The following is a 14,676-nucleotide window of genomic DNA, read 5'->3' on the forward strand; positions in this document are numbered from 1 at the left end:
ACACAACACACACACACGCACACACATGCATACACACACACACGCACACGCACACGCACCCACGCGCACACCGCGCCACACACACACACATACACACATACACACGCGCACACACCCACACACATACGCACGCACGCACGCACGCACGCACGCACGCACACTGCACACACACACACACACACACACACACACACACACACACACACACATACACAGAGAGAGAACAGTTCTTCCACTTCAGAAGTTATTTTTATGAGAATTTTTAAGATTAGTTTTAAATAGGGTTTTAGCCAACGTGAAATCGGTATCAAGACCGTGCTGGGGTGGGGGGTTGCAGGGCCGGTGGGTGGGTGGGGCTGGGAGGTTTCTGTAAGAGGGGAGTTGATGCATATAGTTGCAGGAGGAGAGGGGGGAGGGGGTTGATCAGAGAGAGGGTCCCCGCCCCGTGCTGACTGAGGCATTTAGCGATTTATCGACTGTGTACATTTGTAAATGTAGTAGAACGGCGTATAGATGTTGTACAGCTATAGTATATGTACCGGACAGTAATGCCGTGTTGTATTGTTAATATTATTATTATTATTATTTATTATTATTAACCCACGCCAAATTTGCTAAACCTGGGCGCGCGTGCAGTGCGGCCCATAGACGGCTTAGCTTTTATTTTTGAATAGATTTCTGGTGTTGAAGTCGGGATTTCGTGATTTCGCGATTTGTGAGAGCATGATTTCGACGTAGAGGTACTGAACATTTTCAATGGTGTATCGCTTGCGGGGTGGTGTCAGAATCGCGTCCCCCCTCATCGTTTTCTCCGGCGAGCGTTTACGTGCATGACTTTGCCAATGGCCAAGGGTCTTAACTCGTGCTTTTAACGTTTCTCTTTACGTTTGCTCACACTCGCGTCCGATTTGGCGATTATGAACCTTTGAACACTGATATATGGTAGACTCTCGAACCGGTTTGTGTGGGGAAACACTAATTTTTGTTGATCGCAGGGTCAAAATACGAAATAGAATTTATACACGTGGGTTAAGCTCATTTACAATGGACCCCTTTGCATTTTCCCAAGACTGCAATGATAAGTAAAAACGTCTTGTCTGTCGTAATTCATCAGGTCTTGCAGTGTTTATATATACGCCTTATCCTTCCGCAATATCTTACCCGGACGTGTCATGATGCATTTACCACTCTAACATCGCTACAGATTTAAGATGGCTACATGTTGCTTCCGTAACATCATTAAGTTTTGGAACATATCCCTTCTAACACCTTATTGGTAAGTGATCTATTCGCAATCATAGACATAATTATCATACAAATGAAATCATCAGAGTTGATTTTACTCAATTATATTTATTGTGCATTATTCCCCTTTTTATTTATTTATTACAGGTATTTACAGAGTATAGCTAAGGATGCATTCTACACAGAAAACGTCACAACTTGACAGCAAACCCTAACTGAAGATAATATTATAAGGCGTGTACAATATATATATATATATATATATATATATATATATATATATATATATATATATATTATACACATGATAATATCATGTCATCATCATGATATATATATATATATATTACCTCAATTAGGACCAACTACTGTCAGCAACAAGGCTCGCACAAACTTGCACAGATCGCAATTTGAATGGCTACTAACATAATATATACAAGTGACTCTTTCTTCAGTACATGCAGGCAGGCAATAAATACAGCAATAAATCGACAGAATATTTCTCACATTCGAGAGCACATGAAGACCAATATATTAATATTATAGTAATCACAAGTCAAGTACTTGGTATACTCGACGTCGTTTACATGGAGCAGTGCAAATTGGATATACTAAACATGTCTGCTCGGAAGTGCATGCAAAAATACGAGGCGAAATATTTCTAGCTTGCATGCACGTCCAGCAGAAATATCTATATATTAACACAATTCACACGGTATCAACCACTCCAGAGCGAGTTCTGTGTGACTTAATTGGAGACCTGTGGTGCAACAATGTGCCACACACATATCGCGCGCTTTCATGTAAGAATAGCTTATAAATAATGATAAGAGAATAACACGCATGCTATTGAAATCTGCTATAAACACAAGTTCCTGCCTGAAGATTAAGATCTAAAAGATACAGCAACAGGCGGTCACAGCGTAAATTTGCCCCTCATTTCCGAACTGCAGAACAAAGCCAAACTTGAGCATCAGCCAGCACCAGCAAGTTTTTTAGTATCATTTTCAGTTGAATACATTTTTAATTCTGCTACATAACCAATTTTGTCGTTAAATATTCCAAGGAAATGAATAAGAACTCGACCTCTGCTGATCGGTGGGTATATAGTATGATTGGTGACGATGGCTAGTGTGACAGGTTGTGCTCCGTCTGCCTGTGTTGATAACACAAGTTGTGCTTTGACGTTTATTTTTAGTCATTTCATACGCGGTGCTTATAATGTTCAATAACTTAATTACGGTTAAATATTAGTTCGCGATAAATACATTACTTTCATCGTATGTACCTGGTACACTGCATGCAAAAATAAATGTCAAAATACAACTTATTTTATCATCGCAACACGAAAGTGACTGCATTGCCTATAACAAATATAGGCAAATTTATAAAATCAGGTTTTTGGTTATTTCACATTCACAGTAAAAAGTAAAAAGTTGTACAAGACAAAAATCACCAATAATTTTACCAGCAATAATGCTGCACACCAGAGTGTTTTTATCTTTTAAATTATTCATCGTTTGCCGTAACTCAATGAGCTCTTCATCGTTTACATTACAGCCAAACATTGCCTATCTAGCGACACGCCTCGTAAATACTTGGTCTGCTTACTGAAAACAATAAATCACGAGGATATGTGAACTTCTGAAGAAATGCTGCTCGAAAAATGAAAAGAAGAAGAGATGCTACATGCTAAACCTCACGTGTATGTGTGTGCGCGCGCGGAGGGTGCATGCAGCATCAGTCCACAAGCAGCTGCTCCCAGCATATACTGGAGTTAATCACCTCACGGTCGACCCACGCCTCCCACTTGCACTTGAACTCTTCCCCAAGGTCGAGTTCGCGTCCTAACACGCTCTGCAGGTTGTTGTCGACGGGTTGGAACTCGGGGTCAAAGGTCGTGGTGGCAGCACTGTAGCGGCGGTTGTTGAAGCGATCGACGCACGCCCGCAGCGCGCACTCTTCTGCCTGGAAGTCCCACGGCCGCGCATCCACGTCTGCAACAGATGGAGCCACTTACACGCGAGCGACGGCAGGGACCTCGCCCTAACGTGGCGAGTCTACCGTTTACTTCATCAATGTACATCTAGGACTTGAGTCTACTTTTCAGAGTTTACGCATTACTTAGTAACGAAAGTTTGGCGAAACACATCTTCTACTTAACTTTTCTACTGATGAGGGGCGGAACAGTTGCCACGACGACGATCCTGCTATTATGGACCAGCAAGTTAACGAGGAAACCACAGGAACGCGTGAGAACAGGAGCGTCCTGGTGTTTACATCATTTATCAGCCGGGCCAACGGGATTGTGAAACCCGTTGCTGTGACAACGCTGTCACGCGCGTAACAACGTTGTTGCTCACCGTTTCCAAACGCCCAGTCGTCATTGAGTCGATGACGGACCTTCTGGTAGATCGCCGACATGGTCTTCATGTTGCTCTTGCGCCACTGCCGACCGAGGTACTTCGTCTGCGCCTTCAGCAGCTTGAGAACATAGAGCTGCATCATCACCTGCTTCACCTTCAGCGCCCTCTTCAGGATGGGAGCGGACTTAAACACGACCAACATCTGCAACGGCGACGAAACGCGTGAAAAAAATTATCCGGTATCGGGGAGCAAATCGTGCAATGTCGTGAAATGTGCGAAGAATACTATCACAAGAAATTGTATGAAGAAATATGAACAAGATGTTGTGAAATATGCTAAGTCGACATCCGTCTATTTGCGGCGGAGGGGAACATCTCGAAAGGATGGGATTTAGCCCAAGAGGAGCAAGACTTCAAAGAAGAATGGTAGTTCCGATAGTTTCACTTAGAAGGCGTTTACGAACCATCGTGCGAGAATGCTTCCACTTTGTGAGCTTGTTGAGAATGCGCAAAAGATTGATGCAGGAGTAGAGATTCCTCCAGCAGTACTGCGCCATGTCACCAGGTGTTGCCTCCTACAATGCGTCGAGTGGCGACACGCAAATAAACACATTAACCCGATATCCACGTCGATGCATCGTTAACGAGGCGGCGTTGAACGTGTTAAATGCAGATATTGGGCGGAGTCGCTACCTCCATCCCAGTTTCTATATCACACCATCCCACCACTTCACCAGGTGATGTCACAGAAGTTAATGCAAGGTAATCAAGGACTCTAGAGCGACTGCAGACATACAACGCCAATGCTGCTAAGGTGGTCGCTGCGATGGCAATGCTCGGCCAGTGCTATCACGTACCAGGGTGTCCGCAGTGAGCTCCGGTTGATCGCCGATCACGCACCGTGGGTAGTCTATGAGAGAGATTCTGCAGGAAATGCGGACAATGATTTCTCACTGTTATTCGGCTAACAAAGGATGAGGTCAACTGTATTGCAACGTACACCGACTTGTAGGAATTTCATCCATGCCTATTGCATGCCTGACTAGATTCACCATTAACGCATATCAAAGAAGTAACTAATTCTAATGGATTTCTGAATCTTGACAAGAAATTTAGATTAAATTTGATGAACAACTTTGCATGTAACAATGAATATTATTAATTGTTAATTATTTATTACAAAAGAATAACAATTAACAACAACAACAAAAATATAAAAAAATTAATAAAAAAAAAAATTTAAAAAAAAGAACAACAAGTAACAATGCAGTCCTACGCGATACTCACGTGTTTTTCGCTGTAATGTATGCCATGATGTTTTGGTTGAAGAATTTCAGCACCAGAGGTATACAGTTTGCAAAGACCAGATGTTGACTCATAAACTCAAACTGTAAGTACGACAGGTGTAAAGAACATGTAGTCCAACATACGAAGCATGTCAACATTACAGGGTGCGAACGAGAGTCCGGAGTCAAATACTCCCTGATTTGACATATGCAGGAGTCCGTGTGACTCCCTGAAAATTCTGCCATACTAACTAGTTCGTTCCGGAGCACGGCATCGCGGAATTACTGAATTTTTTCAGCTAATGTCCAAAGAAAATTTGGCAATAATGCATGAATCTTAAAAATAAGCACATGCGTTATTGTTAATATCTTTAATTTTGAACCTCAGACTGCGGACTCCCTCATTTTGCTGCGTACTCCCTCTTTTTGAGGGTAGGGAGTCCGTTGGGCTCGCTTGTTCAAAAGTTAATTTCTACCCCTGACATTACATCCAAGAAGGGAATCACTACCTTCAGCACACCCTTCCAATTCCAGCCTTAAACAAAGATAAGGCTACATGAAAATACAACCACCTTGCATACACCGTTGCAAAACTGACGTGCAATACACGCGCACGAACCACACATGTAATGTACATCGAACATGCGCACTGCTTCATGAAGGACTAACACAAGCAGCACATTAGGCGAGAATTTTTTATTTTGTTGGTTTACAGATCCGCCGACCCAAATTTTCAAGAAAAAATAAAAAAATAAAAATTGAAAATCTGAAAATCTTTCTTCTTTTTTTACCCTACCGAGTCAACAACAACAACAACAAAAATTCTGTAAACCAACAAAATAAAAAATGGTGGCCTTAGTACTGCGGGCACGCGCCGCGCACGGCCAAGCGCTAACCTGATAGATGTGGTTGATCTTGAAGTGCTTCAGCAGCAGCAGCAGGATGGAGGAGATCGCCTTGACGATGATCTCCTTGTGACGATTCACGTCGATGCCCAGCTTCATCGACTGCAGGACGGTCATGCTGCATCGCGACGAGAGAGAGAGAGAGCGGTCACGGTGAGACCCAACACGACACGATACATGACCTGCCCACAGACACCTCTCCCCCTCAGACACCTCGCACACGGCTGGGGACTCACCACGACACGATACATGACCTGCCCACAGACACCTCTCCCCCTCAGACACCTCGTGCACGGCTGGGGACCCAACATGACACGATACATGACCTGCCCACAGACACCTCTCCCCCTCAGACACCTCGTGCACGGCTGGGGACTCACCACGACACGATACATGACCTGCCCACAGACACCTCTCCCCCTCAGACACCTCGTGCACGGCTGGGGACTCGTGGTTTTGTTACTAGTCTAGTTAGTTCCGAATGGAAGGTTGAGTGTTTGCCTCATCATAATCTAATTACTATTGATGATCAGGTTGCTTTACTACATGACTAGTTTGATTATATTCACTCTTGATATATATATATATAAACATAGACAGACAAATATTTTAAACCACGAGTAGAGTACAGCAACAACGAGTATCACTCAACAACACAACACAACACAACACAAACGCCCTTAAAATAGCACTTCAATCGTTGCTGCGATTCTCGACACACGCACGCACGCACGCACGCACGCACACATCCATGCATGTATAATATACGCACGGCATTTCCTCTGGAAGAACATCAGCCATGATGTTGATCGAGTCAGTCTTGGCTTTGGACGTTGGCGCTGCCGCTAAGAGGATCTTTAGCAGAGCAATCTGTAAGAGAAAGCCACACGGCTAGGCACAGCTGAGCTGCTACATACATGTCGTACGTTGTCATCTTTGAGATGGAAGAAATTGGAGGAGTTCAGAACAAGAACGAGTATTCTGTACCTGGAGTTCATTAAACATGATGCACTGATATTAAAGAACTGTTCACAGTTCATACACACAGAACATGTGTTCCTCATAGGTTTTCTCTGAAGCTCATGTATGTAAAAGATCGGTTCAGACATGTTGGCAGCTAACTGCGGGTGTATTACGTTAATTATAATAATGGTGATCAATAATGACATTTTTTTGGGTAAATGATCGTCTCTAGCCCTGTTCATTCCTTTGAAAAATATCGCAAGAGCAAATGTTTTTTGTTTCCTTTATGAGTTTAATGGTCATAACTTATAACTTACGCATGTCCTGAGTTATCTTGGTGCGAACATTACCGGCATTATAGGAAAATCATCCTAGCCGATTTCCCCAAAAATGTACACAAGATATTCAAGATTCAACACACGGATGCAGGAGAAACTCTGCCTAGCTCACCATGTACTGTGCAAGACTAGGCAGCGTGTGTTGGTAGAGCAGCTCAGTCGGACTGTCCATCACATTGCACTCCGGCTTCGACATCGGATGCTTAGCTATCTCCTCCTCTCTCTTAACCTGCACCTCTGCCAGTGAGACGTACAGATGCTGCAGCGAATAGAAGAAAACCAGCGGTCAAGCGATGGTTGACCGAGGAAGCAACCGGCAGATACGAGCAAGGGATGCGCTTTACGAAAGTATCTCCGACAGATGTACAGAGTGTGTTCCTGACGCCTTCACACTAGTGAATCAATAAAGTAGTAATATATATATGTATAGGGTAACTAACTAGACATATACATATATAAATATATTATATACAGGGTTCCAAGAGCACTTAAGCCTGGCGGCCCCAGGCAATCGTCGACCCCGCCATCCTAAAATGCACCCACCACTCTAAATATCATAGCCCCCGAACCCCCCTAGCACGCAAACCGCCTTCGGCGATTTACAACTAGGACTGTAAAGCCAGCACCCCCATGCTATAATGAAAAAGCTTGGAGAACCCTGATATATATGTGTGTGTGTGTGTATGTATATAGTAGAAAAGTTATTAGGTTGTACGATATTCAGTTATAGTTAAAAAAATAATCCTACATTTAGTTTTACACAAGTGCTTTCATCTTTATCTTACATATGTAACTTACATTATGTAACCACTTTATTTTACATATGTATCTTACATATATATATATGTGACACTCTTACTGCTCCCGATCGCAACTTAATTGACTACGATCCCAAATGTCAGAAGTCGCGTCCAAACCATCAAAACTTAAATATCTTCACAACATAACTGACCGCTATCGCACGTATAACTGCCATCCGTTCACGCCCGTGTGTGAAAACAACCGCCATCGCGCGTATGACTGGCGGTCGTTAACGGCCGTGCGTCGTCGTAGAGACATACTCACAGCAGTGAGGACCTTGATGCCCTCGTGAATGGGTTGCGGCAGCCCCGCGAGTGACGTGCGGTCGCCCTGCACCTGGAAGCCAACAAACTTCTCGCGCGTGTAGTCTAGAAACGCGTCCAAGTCTCGCTGCCTGCAACGCAGACACACACGATACACGGTCACACAGAGATACACATACACGAATGTGTCGATGTTTGTGAACATGCCATAAGAACGGGTTAAGACAACATACACACGGTCACACACGTACACACGAAGACACACACACACAGTCACAGACGTATACACACGTATACACACGTACACATACACACGTAGACACCAGTGCGTTAGTGAATATGCCATAAGCTGGAGACCAGATGACCACTAGAGCTAGCATTGACCTTCAACACATTTATTTGTTTGGTTCAGAACGGGGACTTCTGACCACCGAGTTTGTAGAATACGTACCTGACTTTCGGAGTCCAGGGTAAGCCTTTAGCAGGAGGAGGTGGAGTCCCAGGGCAGGGTGAGTCAAGTCTTATCTCATCATCGCTGTTGTTTATCGCGTTATTGTCCATCTCTCTCGCAACCTCTTCATCCAAGCCATTCTCATCGTCATCCAAGCTCGACTGTTTGATCAAACCCTGTAAGACACGTGGTAGACGCTACAAACTAGCATCACTCCACACGCAATGATGGGGGTAAATCACATCGATTGCTTTTGCGTCTTTGCTGGTGGATTTAAACGAGCCAATATCCGAGTATATAACAACAGACTGTTTTCCATTTCATGTAGTTCTTACTCCCCGAATTTAATACCTATACAATAAAAGAATTGAAAGATTAACAAACACAAATTAAATGTGCTACACAACCTGGCAATCTGGTAAACACTTGTGAGTTACGACATAACACCTCAAACACCAGGCATGGAAACCATGTTAATTACTATATATAGGAAATATAAAAAAGTAGCACACCAATTTCTAACATACTATATATATATATAAACTACACACATAATGCACAACTGGTACTGAATGCAGGGTCTATAGACAATTTTTTACCATAAATGAAACTGAACACGGCACAACATGGCACACCAACCAGTCAATAACTGTAAGGTTATAGGTGAGATGACAGATACTACCTACCTACTATTTAGTTGTAACGTGAACAGGTGCCACTACTACTTACCATTTAATTAATTAACCAAACGAACCACCCATATGTATTTCTGATACGCTGTATATTTCGCAGTGGTTCAATTTTCGCAAATTTCACAAACGCGTTCCCGACCACAAAAATAACAGCACGCCAATAATTCATACCGAATAATACCGCATGATTCATAATTCACCAACCGCAAAATTAACCACTCGCGAAATTGTCCGTCAAGTTAGAATTCGTGAAAATATCTTTACGCGAAAAATATGGCATATACAGTACATGGTTTCCTTAACAAGTGCTGTTTGTTGCCCTGTTAACTAAGAGTAGTAAGAAATGCAAAATGTAACATTAGCCAATTAGGATTAAAAACATAAAACCATCAGACACAGGACAACGAGAGCGAAAAAACCAAGCCAGAAAACTGAAAAAATGTAAGAAAGGATTGTTATAAAAAATCTGTTAGTGAGAAATAGAGAAGTTGTTGTTAGTGTGAGACAAATAATCGTTGATCTACAGTAGGAAGCTAGTCGTGAAGTCGACCAACCGGCTCTGAATCTTCGCTCCTTGCACCGCTCAGGAAGCCGCCATTTTGATCACCGCCGTTTGCCGACTCAGCTTTCCACTGATCAGTAGCGGCTATCTTATCGCCGTTAGGATCAAGTGTAACAGCTTCATCAATGGGTGCCTATTCAAAACAGAAACAGCCATGGACCCACACGAGTGGACACGAGAAAAAATAAAAACCAACGAACATGCCGCACCTGTTGCACGTCGCGCGTTCGAAGCAACAGAAACAAGAGGACGGTGGTTTCCCAACATTGCTGAGTCCGTCTTCTTCACGTGCGACAGATACATATAAATATAATACCGGGTGTAAAATAACTCGGGGACACCAAACCTATAAAGGCCTCTAAGCGGCTAGATAAGAGAGCTATAAAGATCAAAAGCTCAATCTACTCGCTGTCTACCAACGCAATTTCATCGACTAACGAGTGCCTCATCAGCTAATATCCAGTTATAATAATGTTTGACAACACAAGCCGCACCTACCCCCTTTCTCGCTCGCACGATAGGACGGCGCTGCTGCTGCTGTTCGATCAGGTCGGCGGCCGACGCGGGCGGGGATGCCGCACGCATTGTCCTGGTAACGCTCACCGTATCTTCTGTCACGGGGCCCAATCCCTCGTCGGCCCTGTACGCGTTCTTCAACTCAAACAACTTGTGCATGCCTCCTAGCGACACCTGGTGGGAGCAATCGAAACTAATCAGATCACGAATCACTGCTACGACGAAGAACCCGAACGTATAATTTACTACGTCAGCCGCTGCCGCACGTTAACGAACTTACCAGGATTGTCTTCCAGAGTAGCAGCAAAACTTTCTTGATGGGAAAGTGAGGCGCACTACCGCTGCAGAACTTTGTAACCATGCCGAACAGAACTACGGCTAGTAGGTCGTCACCAAGGATGGGCTGACCTGCAAGCGTGTGGTAATGCGGGGTACGTGTGTCAGAACCAAAAATTAGTCTTAACGTTAAGCCTTAACGTTATCATTCTCTCATAGACTGTTGCCAGAAATAAAAATTAACCTAACATTAGCCTTAACATTATAATTTTCTCATACTCCGTTGACAGAAACATGATAAAGTTACGATAACCGCTCGTGGCGAGACCGCGTCCGTACCGAGTTCGTATCGGAACATGTTGATGAGCTGCTTGGTCGCATCGTCGTCGTCGGCTTCCTCGACTCTCGCATTCTCCACCATGATGTAGAGAACGCAGATGATGACTCGCAGATCAGTGCTGTCCGCGAGAGACACGGCCGGCTTACGCAGCGCCGCCGACGCTGCCGTGCTGTTGCTGCGCGACAAACAAGAGAGCGTCACCACGGCGATAACGAGTAGAAGGGGCATTGAGGAGGTGGTTGGTATCCCTCCTCTACTCCTGTGCTAGCTCCGCGAGCATCTTTGTGAAACAAACCGTGAACTGGGGCCGAGAAGAGCATTGTCGTGAACTTGCAAAGAGCATTGTCATGAACTTGCGAAGAGCGTTGTGGTGATCGGATGCCCACATGAATTAATCACTTGGTTCTACAGTTTCCCCCCTCTTACATCCTTGATATTGCAACAGCATCTTTATAAATACAATGTTATAATGTACTCATTTAACGCGTGTTTTACTTAGTGGAAATAACTTAGGAATGTACCATTGGACGAGGTATGATGATACTAATCCGTTAGCACGCGCGCTTGCAAAACGTTCACTCTGCTCCCATCGATCGCGTACGAGAACGTGGTGTATCGAGATGGTGACCACGTATTACTTACTCTATCTCCAAGTACAATAGTTCCACAAGAGCTGTGAACACACCACATTTGTAGAGGAGGAAGACCATATCCCGGCTTGTTTTCCACACCTCCTGCTCGCTGGAACCCTCTCCGAATACACCTGTAGAACAACATGGGAGGGAACTTTACTGCCGAGTGTGGCAGACACTATCCTATACAGAAAACACTCAGTAGCTGGTAAGAAAAACATTAGCACATTGTTGTGAGAGGGAGGTGGGGTGCTAACCATCCTACAGTAAATCTTTATTTTATGGTGCCCCAACTACATTATGTTCGTATGCCGAGAAACAAACTAGGAGGCAAATATCATGAACCGACTGAGATTCAAACCTCGACCTTTGCACGTTAGGCGGCTGAAACGGCGTGGAACGACGGTGCAACGTCACATGCAGTCGATCTGACATCATCCAATTTCCATATTATTCCACAAATCCAACTATACCTCTTTCAATACCACTTATCGCTAGAGGATGTTGAAAAACCGCAGCTTTGCATGGTGTGGACGACAGCGTGGCCAACATACCTTGTACAAGGTAGAGGTATGACCTGACGGCCTTCATTCGTTGACTCCTATCAGATATATCGGTGAGTTCCATCAATCGTAGGATGTGCTGCCGCTTCTCATCCGAGCTGAGCTCACACCACTTACTGGAAGCTATGAGAAGACTCAATATAGGGGTGGGGGGGGGAGCTTGTATGTACACTCACCCTACACTACATTACAGCCACAACTGCTCAGTGCACATGCAAAGCATCATATGGCAGGCACTTGGTATTAGGAGAAAATCCCCGTTATTTCACAGGAAACCAATTCAGAAAGGCTATCGGTTGAAAGAAAACATAACTCCAGTTATTTTTATTTATTGGAACTGAGTTTTACTTATCCTGCACAACTATTTATACTGTAATATCAATGGGAAATAATGAGAGTATCTGATGGCATTGCAACATGTTTGTTAATAATAAGTCTTTATAACATGAAAAACAATAAAAACATGGATGGCATTTGAACACACAAGATAAAGCGAACCTGGTTTATACTTACTGTACTGTTGAAGAAGCTCTTCGAAGAAAAGTTGGTTGAATTTAAACTCATTTTCCTCCGTGTAGCTGTACAACTCTAAAACAAAATATAGGTAATAACAATTAATTTAAATTTTAACTTTTCAACATTTTTGTCACTTAAGATAACATGTGTGCTATGATGTCATTTAAGCATTATTCTCTACATACCTGATATTTCTAAATGGTGTTTGTCAGCATCTTCATATAGAAAGTCTAGGTCGGGTGTGTCGGCAAACGTCTGAAAGCAACAACAAACATGTTTACAAATTGATCGAAACATGGGTCGGTTTTAGTCAGATTAGGTTGCTAATCAAAACGCAAATTAACCCAAAACACAAGTAGACGGCCATGTTGTCTGGTATTTAAATAGGTATGCCGCGAGTGAGCGAGCACCAGTTAGGCTGAGTTCCCCAGCCATGTTGTAAATATTCAATGTTGTTTCAGTCAAAACTCTGTGGATTGTGAACCATTTAGCACGAACGAAGGGCTACATGGGCAACCCCATCCTACGTAGTACAAAATTCTAATTGCCATGGCGCCACGCTGAAGTGTGGAACACCTACCCTTTGCCGTTACCCCAGCGGCAACACCTACCCTTTTTTTATTGGCCGTGGCTACGCGACCGGTTCCGGATGAGGAGCGCTAGGCTACGGCGTTCGGACATCCATCTCACACAGTGATCTTGCACACGCACACGCATGATGCGCAAGCGGGACGCTCTGCTGATTGCCGAGTGTGTGTGGGTGTGTGTGTGTGAGAGAGAGAGAGAGAGGAGAGAGAGGGAATGTGTTATGTTGTGATGCGCGAGAGAGAGAGAGAGAGAGAGAAGAGATGAGAGAGAGAGAGAGAGAGAGAGAAGAGAGAGAGAGAGAGGAGAGAGAGAGAGAGAGAGAGAGAGAGAGAGCGAGAGAGAGAGAGAGAGAGAGAGAGAGAGAGAGAGAGAAGAGAGAAGAGAAGAGAGAGAAGAGAGAGAGAGAGAGAGAGAGAGAGAGAGAGAGAGAGAGAGAGAGAGAGAGAGAGAGAAGAGCGAGCGAAAGGCGAGCGGACGGATGAAAGAATAGATGGCAGCAGTGCATATATTGTAATATTTTCAGCAATCAGCAGAGGCGCGGTCCCGTTGCGCAATCATGTGTGTAGCGCGATTCACGCGATCACTGTCGCGTGCGACTGTCTGGATCGTAGCTGGAAGCTAGGCGACAGTTCCGGACTGCGTTTTCTATTTATCTCCGGCAGTTAGCCGGCCACATATATTTTGTTTGCGTAAATATTGTTTGTTGTGTATGCACTAATAATTACCTAATTAATAAATAGACAAATAAAATCAAATTAAGGGTATATGACTCATTGGCTGTGTGACAGTGTGTAATTGAATCATGTAATGATGTAATCATGATCATGATGTATGACAACACACTACACAGGACTACAGGAGTAGCAGTGCCCCACGTCGATCCAGCTACAAGCTCCAAATCGAAGGATCAGTGTGACTTAAACATTTATCTTTGTATCTGAAAGTCAAACGACGCTTACTGGCTCCGAATCCCGACGCTGTCTTCTGAATATCTCCCGTAATTTTGGTAAACCAACAGCAGCAGCTCTCTTTAACGCACCACCTCCACCGACTTCCATTTTGTAGCGATGCCGGAAACGGAAGCCACCTAGCGTGCAATTATATAAATAACATAATAATTATTTAGATATCAAGTCTATAAATATATATAATATTGATAGACTCCTGATTATATTGTATATATTGTTCTCGGGTTTACGAACAAAATTAATGTGTCGCGGTTCATGACTAAACTGAAGCTGAGTAAACGCTTATGTACGCATATGTATGCGTAATATACACGTATTCATATAAACATACCTAATGACCGAATTATAATCGACTTCAGAAATACCGATCGTGCTTGAGAAATAACGCGCCAAGGTATCCCCCTT

The 14,676-nt window shown here is 43.7% G+C and overlaps 1 protein-coding gene across 2 annotated transcripts; it reads right to left on the reverse strand.

The window, feature by feature from the left end:
- Positions 1-1,333: 1,333 nt before the first annotated feature.
- On the reverse strand, positions 1,334-14,656 carry LOC106818539 (striatin-interacting protein 1 homolog). Of its 2 annotated transcripts, XM_014823238.1 has the most exons (20): positions 14,603-14,656; positions 14,263-14,390; positions 12,901-12,970; positions 12,713-12,787; positions 12,191-12,322; positions 11,647-11,767; positions 11,004-11,179; positions 10,669-10,796; positions 10,371-10,562; positions 9,865-10,005; positions 8,619-8,794; positions 8,169-8,298; positions 7,216-7,362; positions 6,575-6,672; positions 5,794-5,920; positions 4,899-4,999; positions 4,469-4,535; positions 4,076-4,186; positions 3,609-3,813; positions 1,334-3,242 (listed from the first exon to the last, which is right to left on the reverse strand). In XM_014823238.1, the coding sequence occupies exons 2-20, from the start codon at positions 14,359-14,361 to the stop codon at positions 2,986-2,988; spliced, it is 2,553 nt and encodes an 850-aa protein (XP_014678724.1). In that variant the 5' UTR covers positions 14,362-14,390; positions 14,603-14,656; the 3' UTR covers positions 1,334-2,985. The 2 variants fall into 2 exon arrangements, with proteins under 2 accessions (XP_014678724.1, XP_014678725.1); XM_014823239.1 differs by lacking the exon at positions 9,865-10,005.
- Positions 14,657-14,676: the final 20 nt, after the last annotated feature.

The sequence above is a fragment of the Priapulus caudatus genome, unplaced genomic scaffold (genome assembly GCF_000485595.1).
Source record: "Priapulus caudatus unplaced genomic scaffold, Priapulus_caudatus-5.0.1 Scaffold2314, whole genome shotgun sequence".
NCBI lineage: Eukaryota > Metazoa > Priapulida > Priapulimorpha > Priapulimorphida > Priapulidae > Priapulus > Priapulus caudatus.